This window comes from Babylonia areolata, chromosome 33 (genome assembly GCF_041734735.1).
Source record: "Babylonia areolata isolate BAREFJ2019XMU chromosome 33, ASM4173473v1, whole genome shotgun sequence".
Taxonomy (NCBI): domain Eukaryota; kingdom Metazoa; phylum Mollusca; class Gastropoda; order Neogastropoda; family Buccinidae; genus Babylonia; species Babylonia areolata.
In genome coordinates, this window is record NC_134908.1 from 20004514 (window position 1) to 20018451 (window position 13938).

General features: G+C 41.0%; 1 protein-coding gene across 2 annotated transcripts in view; it reads left to right on the top strand.

Annotated features, from left to right (window-relative positions):
* LOC143276801 (dolichyl-diphosphooligosaccharide--protein glycosyltransferase subunit STT3A) overlaps positions 1-13938 on the top strand; it is a 38072-nt gene that overhangs the window by 22216 nt on the left and 1918 nt on the right. For both annotated transcript variants that reach the window (XM_076581450.1, XM_076581449.1), the window contains exons 13-15: positions 781-897; positions 4995-5097; positions 6873-7061. In XM_076581450.1, coding sequence (XP_076437565.1) covers positions 781-897; positions 4995-5097; positions 6873-7061 — 409 coding nt within the window. The remainder of the gene's footprint in view (positions 1-780; positions 898-4994; positions 5098-6872; positions 7062-13938) is intronic.

A 13938-nucleotide genomic window follows, 5' to 3' on the forward strand; every position in this document is an offset into this window, starting at 1 on the left:
TGTATCTCGCGCTCTCTCTCTCTTTCACATTGTCTCGTGTGTTTTTGAAGAATTTATTATTTGTTTCGATATAGCTTTAGTTTTTGGAGTGGTAGGGTATTTTTCAGAACTTGCCACTACATCTAATTTCCCTAAAGTGAGTGCTGGGGTCTTTGAGTTACAGAATTACTGTGTGCACTGAATTAATTTGGGTGAGATGCATCTTTCATTTGTGGGGTTTTGTTTTGCTTTTTTTCAGGGTTACACTTCTCCTGCAGGAACTTACGATGATGATGTGTGGGTTTTAAGATTGTATTCTTCACGCAGTTAGTTATGGTGACAGCGTATGTTTTTTCAGGGGTGTATTTTTCATGCAGTTAGTTCTGGTGAGATCCTTCATGAGGATGTGTGTTTTTCAGGGTGTTTAGTTTCGTATGCTTGTTTTGTATGATTTTGTTATTTTTCTGTACAGTTATTTTTCTGTTGAGGTTAGGTTGGTGGTGGTTGGGGGTTTTTTTTTGTTTTTTGTTGTTGTTGTTTTTTAATCCTCCTGTGAAAAATTGACAGAAGCATGAGAGGCATGTTATAGGTTTGTGTACATGAATGTGACAGTACTTAGGCTTAACTTTCCTTTTTTTTTTTTTTTTTTTTTCGTTTTTGTCTGATACTAGAAGACCAATATTTACAGTTTTACAGGCCTGTGTGATTGGCTAGACTTAAACCAAAAAAAAAAACAAAAAAAAAGTGGATCGGTGAGACTTAAAGCAAAAACATAATGGTGTAATGGTGACTGTCTTTCAGGACGCCAAAGTGATGTCATGGTGGGATTACGGCTACCAGATCACAGCCATGGCCAACAGAACCATACTGGTGGACAACAACACCTGGAACAACACACATATATCCCGCGTCGGCCAGGTGAGACTGTGTGCAAAATACACACACACATACATTTAGAAAGCAACACCTGGAACAACACATATATATCCCGCGTCGGCCAGGTGAGACTGTGTGCAAAATACACACACACACATACATTTAGAAAGCAACACCTGGAACAACACACATATATCCCGCGTCGGCCAGGTGAGACTGTGTGCAAAATACACACACACACTCATACATTTAGAAAGCAACACCTGGAACAACACATATATCCCGCGTCGGCCAGGTGAGACTGTGTGCAAAATACACACACACACTCATACATTTAGAAAGCAACACCTGGAACAACACACATATATCCCGCGTCGGCCAGGTGAGACTGTGTGCAAAATACACACACACACATACATTTAGAAAGCAACACCTGGAACAACACATATATCCCGCGTCGGCCAGGTGAGACTGTGTGCAAAATACACACACACACATACATTTAGAAAGCAACACCTGGAACAACACATATATCCCGCGTCGGCCAGGTGAGACTGTGCAAAATACACACACACACTCATACATTTAGAAAGCAACACCTGGAACAACACGCATATGTTCCCTGTCTGGCCAGGCGAGACTGTGCAAAACCACACACAAATACATATATTTAGAAAGCAACACCTGGAACAACACGCATATGTTTCACGTCAGCCGAGGTGAGACTGTGCAAAACACACACACACATACATTTAGAAAGCAACACCTGGAACAACACATATATCCCGCGTCGGCCAGGTGAGACTGTGCAAAATACACACAAATACATATATTTACAAAACAACATCTGGAACAACACGCATATGTTTCACGTCAGCGAGGTGAGACTGTGCAAACCACACACAAATACATATATTTACAAAACAACATCTGGAACAACACGCATATGTTTCACGTCAGCGAGGTGAGAATGTGCAAACCACACACAAATGCATATATTTACAAAACAACATCTGGAACAACACGCATATGTTTCACGTCAACGAGGTGAGACAGTATGCAAGACACACACACACACACATAATATTTACACATGTATACATTTAAACAACAGTGCAAGGAAGAACATGCATATATCCTGCATCAGCCAGGTAAGACATTGCGACACACCCACACAAACACACACACAATGTTCAGACACCACTTGGAGCAACACACATATATTCAGCCAGGTGAAACAGTGTGCTACACACACACACACACATACGCGCGCATATATTTGCACATACATTTAGACAGCTATGCGAGGAACAACATGTATATATCCCACATCAGCCAGATGAGATATTGTGTGAGACACACACTGTCACACACACACACACACACACACACACACACACATTTAGAGAACAACACATGGAACAACACATATATATCACAAGTGAGACATTGCTCCATGTGTTTTATACATGTGCAGTTTCAGTTTCCCAAGGAGGCTTCACCGTGTTCGGACACATCCATATATACACTTCCCCACTTCTGCATGGTTGATGCGTGACTAGCAGCGTAACCCAGCGCGATTAGTCAGGCGTTGAGTGAATACATATTTTTGTGTACCTATCAGAGGGGATTTCTTCTATAGAATTTTGCCATAGGGCAATATTTGTGTTGCCACGGGTTCTTCAGCGTGCCCAGTGCATGCTGCACATGGGACCTCTGTTTCTTGATTGATTGCACATGGGACCTCTGTTTCTTGATTGATTGATTGATTGATGTGGATACTTAATATAGCACCTATCCTCGGTCAGAGACCAAGCTCTAAGCGCTTTACATACCGGGGACATTTGCACCACAGGCTGCCTACCTGGGTAGAGCCGACTGACGGCTGCCACTGGGCGCTCATTATTCGTTTCCTGTGTCATTCAATCAGATTTCAGACGCACACACATACACACTCAGACAGGCATGTAACATTTTACATGTGTGACCGTTTCTTTTTTTTTTTCTTTTTCTTTTTTTTAATTTACCCCCACCATGTAGGCAGCCATATTCTGTTTTTGGGGGTGTGTATGCTGGGTATATTCTTGTTTCCATAACCCACCGAACGCTAACATGGATTACAGGATTTTTAACGTGTGTATTTGATCTGCGTGCGCATACACACGAAGGGGGTTCAGGCACTAGCAGGTCTGCACATATGTTGACCTGGGAGATCGGAAAAATCTCCACCCCTTTACCCACCAGGTGCACTGAGATTCGAACCCAGAACCCTCAGATTGAAAGTCCAGCGCTTTAACCACTCGCCTCATCCGAATGAAAGACGCTCGGTTTGATTTTCCAGTCAAACTTGGGAGAAAGGGTGAGGGCAGGAATCGAACCCAGACACTCATGGACACTGTGATGGCAGATAAGCGTCTTAACCATTCTGCCACCTTCCTTACACATATGCATAGATATGTATACCCATTTAATTACACATACTTAACCGTGACCCAACTAGTGCAGACTCCTGCAGGGTTCTGACATTCCTGTCCTGTGCAAACTACTATCTGCCTATGCAGAGAAAACGAAACTACGGCCGATAACCTCCCGGAAGTAGGTAACCTCCCCTTTGTCCCGCTGGCTAGCGCCCTCTTTTTCCGGCAGCCATCATGACTCCTGTTCCTGTGCTCTTCAAGTTTTTTCGTATTTTCTGCCTGTCTGTCGATTCTCTGGCGTTGAGTGAATACATATTTTGTGTACCTATCAGAGGGGATTTCTTCTATAGAATTTTGCCATAGGGCAATATTTGTGTTGCCACGGGTTCTTCAGTGTGCCGAGTGCATGCTGCACATGGGACCTCTGTTTCTTGATTGATTGCACATGGGACCTCTGTTTCTTGATTGATTGATTGATTGATGTGGATACTTAATATAGCACCTATCCTCGGTCAGAGACCAAGCTCTAAGCGCTTTACATACCGGGGACATTTGCACCACAGGCTGCCTACCTGGGTAGAGCCGACTGACGGCTGCCACTGGGCGCTCATTATTCGTTTCCTGTGTCATTCAATCAGATTTCAGACGCACACACATACACACTCAGACAGGCATGTAACATTTTACATGTGTGACCGTTTCTTTTTTTTTTTTTCTTTTTCTTTTTTTTAATTTACCCCCACCATGTAGGCAGCCATACTCTGTTTTTGGGGGTGTGCATGCTGGGTATATTCTTGTTTCCATAACCCACCAAACGCTAACATGGATTACAGGATTTTTAACGTGTGTATTTGATCTGCGTGCGCATACACACGAAGGGGGTTCAGGCACTAGCAGGTCTGCACATATGTTGACCTGGGAGATCGGAAAAATCTCCACCCCTTTACCCACCAGGTGCACTGAGATTCGAACCCAGAACCCTCAGATTGAAAGTCCAGCGCTTTAACCACTCGCCTCATCCGAATGAAAGACGCTCGGTTTGATTTTCCAGTCAAACTTGGGAGAAAGGGTGAGGGCAGGAATCGAACCCAGACACTCATGGACACTGTGATGGCAGATAAGTGTCTTAACCATTCTGCCACCTTCCTTATACATATGCATAGATATGTATACCCATTTAATTACACATACTTAACCGTGACCCAACTAGTGCAGACTCCGGCAGGGTTCTGACATTCCTGTCCTGTGCAAACTACTATCCGCCTATGCAGAGAAAACGAAAATACTACAGCCGATAACCTCCCGGAAGTAGGTAACCTCCCCTTTGTCCCGCTGGCTAGCGCCCTCTTTTTCCGGCAGCCATTATGACTCCTGTTCCTGTGCTCTTCATACGGCTAAGGTTTTTCGTATTTTCTGTCTGTCTGTCGATTCTCTGGCGTTCTTGTTTTTTGTCAAATTCTGTCTTCAACCAGGTCACATAATTATATGGTTCGATTGGGAGATCAGGCTAAAATTAAATCACAGTCGATTCGCGGACACTCTGGGCCCTCTATTTCTGGCCCTCTCAACAACGCCAACCCGCTGCCTCCTTCACTTCCTTCGCTCCCTCCGCTCGACTCCAGCCCTATGCATACCCATTTATGGATGTACACAGGCATGCAGACATAGGTACACTGACACTCCAATCCCTGTGTGTGTGATTGGTTTCCATGTGATGTGCAGGCAATGGCCTCAACAGAGGAAAAGGCCTACGAGATCATGCGAGAGCTGGACGTCAGTTATGTGCTGGTCATTTTTGGTGGCCTCACAGGGTACTCTTCTGATGGTGAGGTTTTTGTTGTTTGGGTTTGTTTGTTTGTTTGTTTGTTTTTTTTTTGGGGGGGGTGGTTGCAGTTGTTTGGTTGTTGTTTGCTTTGTGCATGGTTTGTGTGTGTGTTTTGCAGGGCCTTAACAAGTTGGCTTTCTGATTGGAGGAAATTGTGATGATTATGATAAAATAATGATTATAGTAATGATAATGATTAGAAGTATTTGTATAGCTCTGAATCTTTGTACAAAGACAAATCAAAGCGCACACGCACCAGTCATTCACAAGGATTCACTAGGTATCTTTTGTAGATTACAGCTGTGGACTGGGTAAAGTATGTTTTTGTCCAGGTAAAGTTTGAGAAGTCACACATGTGTTTGACACGTAGCCACAGGGCACCCAATACACAGGACCTACCTGTCTTTCTGATCTTACCAGTGCTTACATTCCCTCATGAACTCTTCGCTCTTCTTCTTCTGACTGTTAGATTCTGAAAGTTCAGCACAAGAACCTATGGTGAATGTTCTTTCCTCTTTGCTGCTCCTCATATCTGCAACAGCCTTCCCCTCATCATATCTGGGCATCTAATTCTATCTCGGCTTTTCGCTCTCCACTAAAAATTTAAAAAAATCCTCTTTATAAAAACCTATCTATAAGCATTCAGAGCTTCCTTCTTCTCCAGCACCATCCTTGTCAGCTCACTTTTGATGCATGACACATGAGTGGGGGGTGAGAAAAAGTGGTCATGAATGATTCATGTAATTTGTAACTTTTTCTTTCGTGTAAAGCGCCCTGAGCTCTTAGAGAGTGAGGACGCTAAATAGATGTACTCTTTTTTTTTTTTTAACTGGTGACTTGCAGACATCTACAAGCTCCTGTGGTTGATGGTGTTTTTGCATTGTGCTGTTTTTTGTCGTGTTTTTTTGTTTTTTGTTGTTGTTTTTTGCATTGTGTTTTTTGTTGTTGTTTTTTTGCATTGTGTTTTCATATGCATCGCAAGGATTCAAAAAAATTCAGCCAGGGCTTCTGCTGTTTAAAAAAAAAAAAAAAGAAGAAGAAAAATAAGAAGAAGAATTAACTAAAGAAATAAAAATCTGGTGGCTTTCAGACATCAGCAAGTTCCTGTGGATGGTGGTGGTTTCATTTGCATTGCATTGCATCCCAGAAATCAGCCAGGGCATCTGATGATGATTTTTTTTTTTTTTTTTTTTTTTAATCTGGTGACTTTCAGACATATACAAGTTCCAGTGGATGGTGTGGTGTTTTGTATTGTGCTGTTTTGATTTGCATTGCAAGGATTCCAAAAAAAATCAGCCAGGGCATCTGATATGTTGAAAAAATATAAAATGGTGACTTGCAGACCTCAGCTGGTTCCTGTGGATGATATTGTTTTTGCGTTGTGCTGTTTTTTTTGTTGTCGTCTTTTTTTGTTTTGTTTTTTTTTGTTTTTGTTTTTTGCATTGTGCTGTTTTGATTTGCGAAGATGGATTTAAAATAAAATAAAAAAATCAGCCAGGGATTCTGCTATTTAAAAAGAAAGAAAGAAATGAATAAATGAATAAAAATGTTGTGACTTTCAGACGTGTACAAGTTTCTTGTGGATGATGGTGATTTGCATCGTGCTGTTTTTTGGGCCCCCCACCCCCCCTTTTTTTTTTTTTTTTTCTTTTTCTTTTTTGGTTGTGATATTTTCATTTGCATCACAAGGATTCCAAACAATCAGCCAGGCCTTTGCTATTAAAAAAAAAATAATAAAAGATAAATGAATAAATACAAATCCGGTGACTTTTCAGACATCAACAAGTTCCTGTGGATGGTGCGTATCGGGGGCAGCACGGACCGAGGGAAGCACATCCATGAGATGGATTACTACACCCCCCAGGGGGAGTTCAGGGTGGACAGGGAGGGGTCGCCAGTCCTTCTCAACTGCCTGATGTACAAAATGTGCTACTACCGCTTTGGGGCTGTCTACACTGAGAGCGGTGAGATCCTTGTGTTTGTCTGTCTGTGTGTTTGTGTGTGTGCTTATGAGTGTGTGTGTGTGTGTCAGTGTGTGTGTGTGTGTGTGTGCCGTTGTGTGTGTGTGCCGTTGTGTGTGTGTGTCTGTGCTTACGAGTGTCTGGGTGTGTGTGTGTGTGTTCTCTCGCATTCTTCAGTTCAGTTTAACGACTTTCCACTTGAAGTGATATCAGGCGGGGGAGCTGGGGGGAGGGTTGGAGGGGGGAGGTGGGAATCTTAAGGGGTAAGGGTTGTGGGGGGGGGAGGAAGTGTGTGTGTGTGGTGGAGGGGGATAGGGAGAGACAACACAGGGGAATAAAATGGAATTGTTACAGAAGCCAACATCAAACAACTATAGCAAATGATCTCTTGGACATGTTTGTTTGTGAGCTGGTGTATTTATGTTTACGCATGAAGAAAATGGAATGTTGTACAAAAAGGATTAGTTTATTGTTAAAGTATTCAAACAACATCCTGCAAATACTAACTTAAACCAGTTAGCAAATTAAAAAGAGAATCAGTGCAGTAATACCTGTAACTTAACTCATTGAGGCCTGCGCCTAAGCAATGCTCTGGCATCATCATTATGTTTTCATGTGCCTGTGTATGCTTAAACTGCAAAGGGAACTAACTTCTACAGTATTTCCGGATGTGTGCACATGTGATTTGGAGGGGAAAACAGTATATTTTGTGCACTTTTTCCACATCCATATGGCCTGAAAGCTTGCCGATGCTGTGAACTCTAGGATTCAGTGGGTTTAGTCAGCATTTCAGAAACACTCCAGTCGAACTGTGTAAAAGGAATCCAGCAATTCTTTGAGTATGTGTGTGTGTGTGTAGAGGCAGTGCAAATTTCATGTTGCTGGTATGAAAACGCTTAGTTCAACTTAGTTCAAATTACAGTTGATGTGGTTGACCGCTTTAATTTAGTTTTTTTTTGCTTTTTTATGCACATATCTCATGTTTGTAAGGTGAGGTTATTTTTCGTGTGTGAGGCTTGCTCATGGTAGTTGTATTTGAAAGCAGTTTAACTCACTCAGTTCGGCCAGTCCTCTCTTCTCCTCTACACAGACCCCTCGGATGTCCAGTGGGTGTCTCTATGACCCAGCCTTTAGCTTCCGTCGTCAGAATTGTGGTATTCTTTGTCAACATTCACCTCTTCAGTATAAGAGCCTTCCGTTTGTAATATTTTGATGGTTGTAATTGGGGTGAAACGCTGTTAACGTCGTCTCTTTCGCCATTCGTATGGAGAGAGTTAAGATTATTTAGTAAACAGGGGTCAGGGGTTGGGAGATAGTGATAGATACCTAGCCGTGCTGTGCAAAAAAATGATGACAAAACTGTCAGTGAATGACACACTGTGATTATTACAATCCCAAACGCTCACCTGATTTTTGTCACAGCATGACTGGAGTCCGTGGAAGTCGGGGGAAAGTCTGAAAAATACGGGAACTGTTTCTGGGGCTGGAAATAAAAGTCTTGGGAAAATGTTTTGGTGTCATATACTGTACCGTGTCAAACTGATGCAAACTAGGCCTGTCGGTTTGCTCTGCTTGGCCAGATTTCGCGTGGCTAACAGTGAAAAGACGACCCGTCTTGCCCGGTCCGCTCTTAGCCAATCAAATGCCTCTTTTTGCCCTTGGGGGTCTGGAAGAGCATCCTGAAAGCATTCAGAAAGACAAAGGAACAAAGAAAAAGTCCTTGACTGGTACCAGTCAACAGAGAGCTTAGTGTATTCAACGACGGGCGCAATGGCCAAATGGTTAAAGCGTTGGGGGACTTCCAATCTGAGGGTCCCGGGTCCAAATCTCAGTTACGGCGCCTGGTGGGTAAAGGGTGGAGATTTTTTTCCGATCTCCCAGGTCAACATATGTGCAGACCTGCTTTGTGCCTGAACCCCCTTCATGTGTATATGCAAGCAGAAGATCAAATACGCACGATAAACATCCTGTAATCCATGTCAGCATTTGGTGGGTTATGGAAACAAGAAGATACCCAGCATGCACACCCCCGAAAACAGTGTATGGCTGCCTACGTGGCAGGGTAAAAACGGTCACACAGTGGGGGTGTACCACTAGGTCATAACTCCATGAGGAATGTGTGTGAATATGTTTTGAAACAGCAACGCTGATATTTTTACCGGATGTTGGTTTTAGCGTTTGGTTTTGCGCACCTGTTTGTAATTAGTGGTAGAGGTCTTAAGTTTTGGTGATGGTGGTTCTTTCTTTTATGCAGTCGGAATTTTTCAGTTGCTTCAGGGAGCATTGTAATGGACAATTTTGCTGTGACAAAAAGATGATGAAAAAATGTTGCTTGAATGACACACTGTGATTATTACAATCCGAAACGCTCACCTGATTTTTGTCACAGCATATTACGCTTACTGGTGTTTTTTGTTTGTGCGTGTTTTTTTTATGTGTAGAGCTATTGAGATATAGTGATGGAACTTAGTAGTGCTATCGTCACCTAGTGCTCATGCTATTGAACGTAGTAATAATGTCACATAGCGCAATAAACACACAACACTATCACTGGTATCAGTGCTACAATGTATAAACTTCCACCTGCAGAGACACTTGTTACATATTAAGTGTGTGTGTGTGTGCATGCATATTTCTTTATATAACTTCAAGGACTTTATGTAAAACTTTCTGATCGTCTTCTCAAATTGGTTGTATTTGTGTTGGGACATTTTGAAATAAAATGAAAACAAAATGCTGATGGGCTTCATTCTGTATAACCAGGAAATAAGGTCCACCCCAGTTTGCCTCTCTGATGTGGGAACTATGGGGGAATTGATTGCACGCGTGGGTCTGTAGAAACAACGGAAATGGGGTGGTGGTTTGTTTTTCTTACTTGGCATTTGTTTTTATAATTTTTAATTTTTATGTATGTTAATTATTGTAGTTCCAGTCTTTTCTATAGATAATTTTAGGGAGGGGAGGTGGGATGGCTTAAAATGATCCAGTAGATGTAGGGAGGATGATAAACGACGGTCTCGCTGTGACAAAAAGATGATGAAAAAAAAGGTCGCTCGAATGATGCACTGTGATTATTACAATCCGAAACGCTCACCTGATTTTTGTCACAGTTTTGAACACTTACTGCTGTTTTTGTTTGTGCATGTGTGTGTTTTTATGTGTAGAGCTATTGAGATGTTGTGATGAAACTTAGTAGTGCTATCGTCACCTAGTGCTCATGCTATTGAACGTAGTAATAATGTCACATAATGCAGTAAACACATAGCACTGTCAGTGCTACAATGTATAAACTTCCACCTGCAGAGACACCTGTTACATATTTAGTGTGTGTGTGTGTGTGTACATGCATATTTCTTTATATAACTTAAATGACTTTATGTAAGACTTTCTGATCATCTTCTCAAATTTGTTGTATTTGTGTTGTGACATTTTGAAATAAAATGCTATTGAAACAAACACAACAACAACAAAAATGAAAATGAAATACTGATGGGCTTCATTCTGTATAACCAGGAAATAAGGTCCACCCCAGTTTGCCTCTTTGATGTGGGAACTATGGGGGAATTGATTGCACGCGTGGGTCTGTAGAAACAACAGAAATGGGGTGGTGGTTTGTTTTTCTTACTTGGCATTTGTTTTTATAATTTTTAATTTTTATGTATGTTAATTATTATAGTTCCAGTCTTTTCTATTGATAATTTTAGGGAGGGGAGGTGGGGTGGCTTAAAATGAACTGGTAGATTTAGAGAGGATGATAAATGACGGTCTCGCTGTGACAAAAAGATGATGAAAAAAAAGGTCGCTCGAATGATGCACTGTGATTATTACAATCCGAAACGCTCACCTGATTTTTGTCACAGTTTTGAACACTTACTGCTGTTTTTGTTTGTGCATGTGTGTGTTTTTATGTGTAGAGCTATTGAGATGTAGTGATGAAACTTAATAGTGCTATCGTCACCTAGTGCTCATGCTATTGAACATAGTAATAATGTCACATAATGCAGTAAACACATAGCACTGTCAGTGCTGATATTTTTTACCGGATGCTGGTTTTAGCGTTTGGTTTTGCGCACCTGTTTGTAATTAGTGGTAGAGGTCTTAAGTTTTGGTGATGGTGGTTCTTTCTTTTATTCAGTCAGAATTTTTCAGTTGCTTCAGGGAGCATTGTAATGGACAATTTTGCTGTGACAAAAAGATGATGAAAAAATGTTGCTTGAATGACACACTGTGATTATTACAATCCGAAACGCTCACCTGATTTTTGTCACAGCATATTACACTTACTGGTGTTTTTTGTTTGTGCATGTGTGTTTTTATGTGTAGAGCTATTGAGATATAGTGATGGAACTTAGTAGTGCTATCGTCACCTAGTGCTCATGCTATTGAACGTAGTAATAATGTCACATAGCGCAATAAACACATAACACTATCACTGGTATCAGTGCTACAATGTATAAACTTCCACCTGCAGAGACACCTGTTACATATTAAGTGTGTGTGTGTGTGTGTACATGCATATTTCTTTATATAACTTAAAGGACTTTATGTAAGACTTTCTGATCATCTTCTCAAATTTGTTGTATTTGTGTTGTGACATTTTGAAATAAAATGCTATTTAAACAACAACATCAAAAATGAAAACAAAATACTGATGGGCTTCATTCTGTATAACCAGGAAATAAGGTCCACCCCAGTTTGCCTCTCTGATGTGGGAACTGACTATGGGGGAATTGATTGCACATGTGGGTCTGTAGAAACAACGGAAATGGGGTGGTAGTTTGTTTTTCTTACTTGACATTTGTTTTTAAAATGTTCACTTTTTATATATGTTGATTATTATAGTTTTAAGTCTTTTCTATAGATAGTTTTAGGGAGGGGATGGGGGTGCCTTAAAATGAGCTAGTAGATGACGGTCTCGCTGTGACAAAAAGATGATGAAAAAAAGGTCGCTCGAATGATGCACTGTGATTATTACAATCCGAAACGCTCACCTGATTTTTGTCACAGCGTAATACACTTGCTGGTGTTGTGTGTGTGTGTGTGTGGTATTTTTTCATGTGTAGAGCTATTGAGATATAGTGATAAAAACTTGGTAGTGCTGTTGACTCCTAGTGCTATTGCTGTTGAATGTAGTAGTAGTAGTAATAATGACACATAGGGCTATTGACATATGGCACTATCAGTGCTACAATGTATAAACTTTCACCTGCAGAGACACCAGTTACATATTTTGTGCGTGTGTGTGAATGCATATATCTTTATATAACTTCAAGGACTTCATGTAAGACTCTCTGATCATTTTCTCAAATTCATGATATTAGTGTTCTAACATTTTGAAATAAAATGCTGTTTAAACTGCAACAAAAATGAAAACAAAATGCTGATGGGCTTCATTCTGTATAACCAGGAAATAAGGTCCACCCCAGTTTGCCTCTCTGATATGGGAACAGATTTGGGGAAATTGAATGCACATGTGGGTCTGCAGAAACTACAACGGAGATGGGGCTATTGTTTGGTTGTTGTTTTTTTACTTGCATTTGTTTTTAAAGCTTTTACTTTTTATATATGTTCGTTATTATGGTTCCAGTCTTTTGCATGAATAGTTTCAGGGAGGAGATGGGGTGGCTTAAAATGAACTGGTAGATTTAGGGGGGATGATAAATGACAGTCTTGCTGTGACAAAAAGATGATGAAAAAAAAAGGTCGCTCGAATGATGCACTGTGATTATTACAATCCGAAACGCTCACCTGATTTTTGTCACAGTTTTGAACACTTTGTTTTGTTTCTGTTGGCACACCTGTTCATGAATCATGTTTTCTTCTCTTTGTAATTCAAGCATTTTTTTTTCTTCTTTTTTTCAGGCAAGCACTATGTAATTGCTTGCTTACTGCCCATTATTCTGCTTGGCATGAAGGGCAGCAGTGAAAAACAACCACTCTTGTCTGTTTTAGGACAGTCTCTGAATGGTACCCCAGGTGTGCTTCAGGCCATTAAAGGTCCATTCTGCAGTGTTGTTAACTCTTTCGTTCTTATTTTTCTATGAACCATTACTCCCCCTTGTTCCGAGATCCCTACCATTCGCATATTCCCTTTTTTCCTGGATTTAGAGAAGAGAAAGAAAGTATGAAGCAGGGTACTTATTTTGGAGGCTTACAGTAACGCGGCTCATTACAGTGCACTAAGATTGTCATATACTGTTGTGTTCAGAATTGATGTGAGAAGTTGTCTGAGACCCTGTTGACACTATAGGGTGACATCTCTGGTGACACTCAGGTGTAAAACCGGTGACTTTGGGGTCAAACACAATGCATACAAGTACGTACTACATGCAGGACAGTGTTTTGCACATCATCCAGGTACTAACCAAGTAGTGCCTCATATGTATCTCAGTGCCACACTGCTAGTCATATCCATGAAAAACTGTCACAATTGTCACTACTATTGTCCTTATCACATGAATGATTTGAACTTTGTCTCAAAGAGAATATATGCCTTTCACTTCACTAACAGTCACTGAGCCAGAATCAGATCATTATCTACACAATTCTTGAACAAAAACTACTCAGAAACGATACTGTCTCTAAATACGCATGTCCATGTCACAATCATCACGTAATATGTCACACAAAGGTGACACGTGTGTGATATACCTTGAAGCAGTCATGCCAGTTACTGCACAAGTATACGCCACAATTTTCACACTTCTTACTTTTTTACCTTTTCATCACCCGCTATCTGTGCTTCTGTAGCAACAGCTAATTGCACTCTCTCCTTGTCGTTCATTTGAAATAGATCGAAATTATTATCTGTTAGAGCGTTGTAAAACTCATCATCAGAAAACTGGTCACAATCCGAACTTTCTACACATTCCGTTTTTCT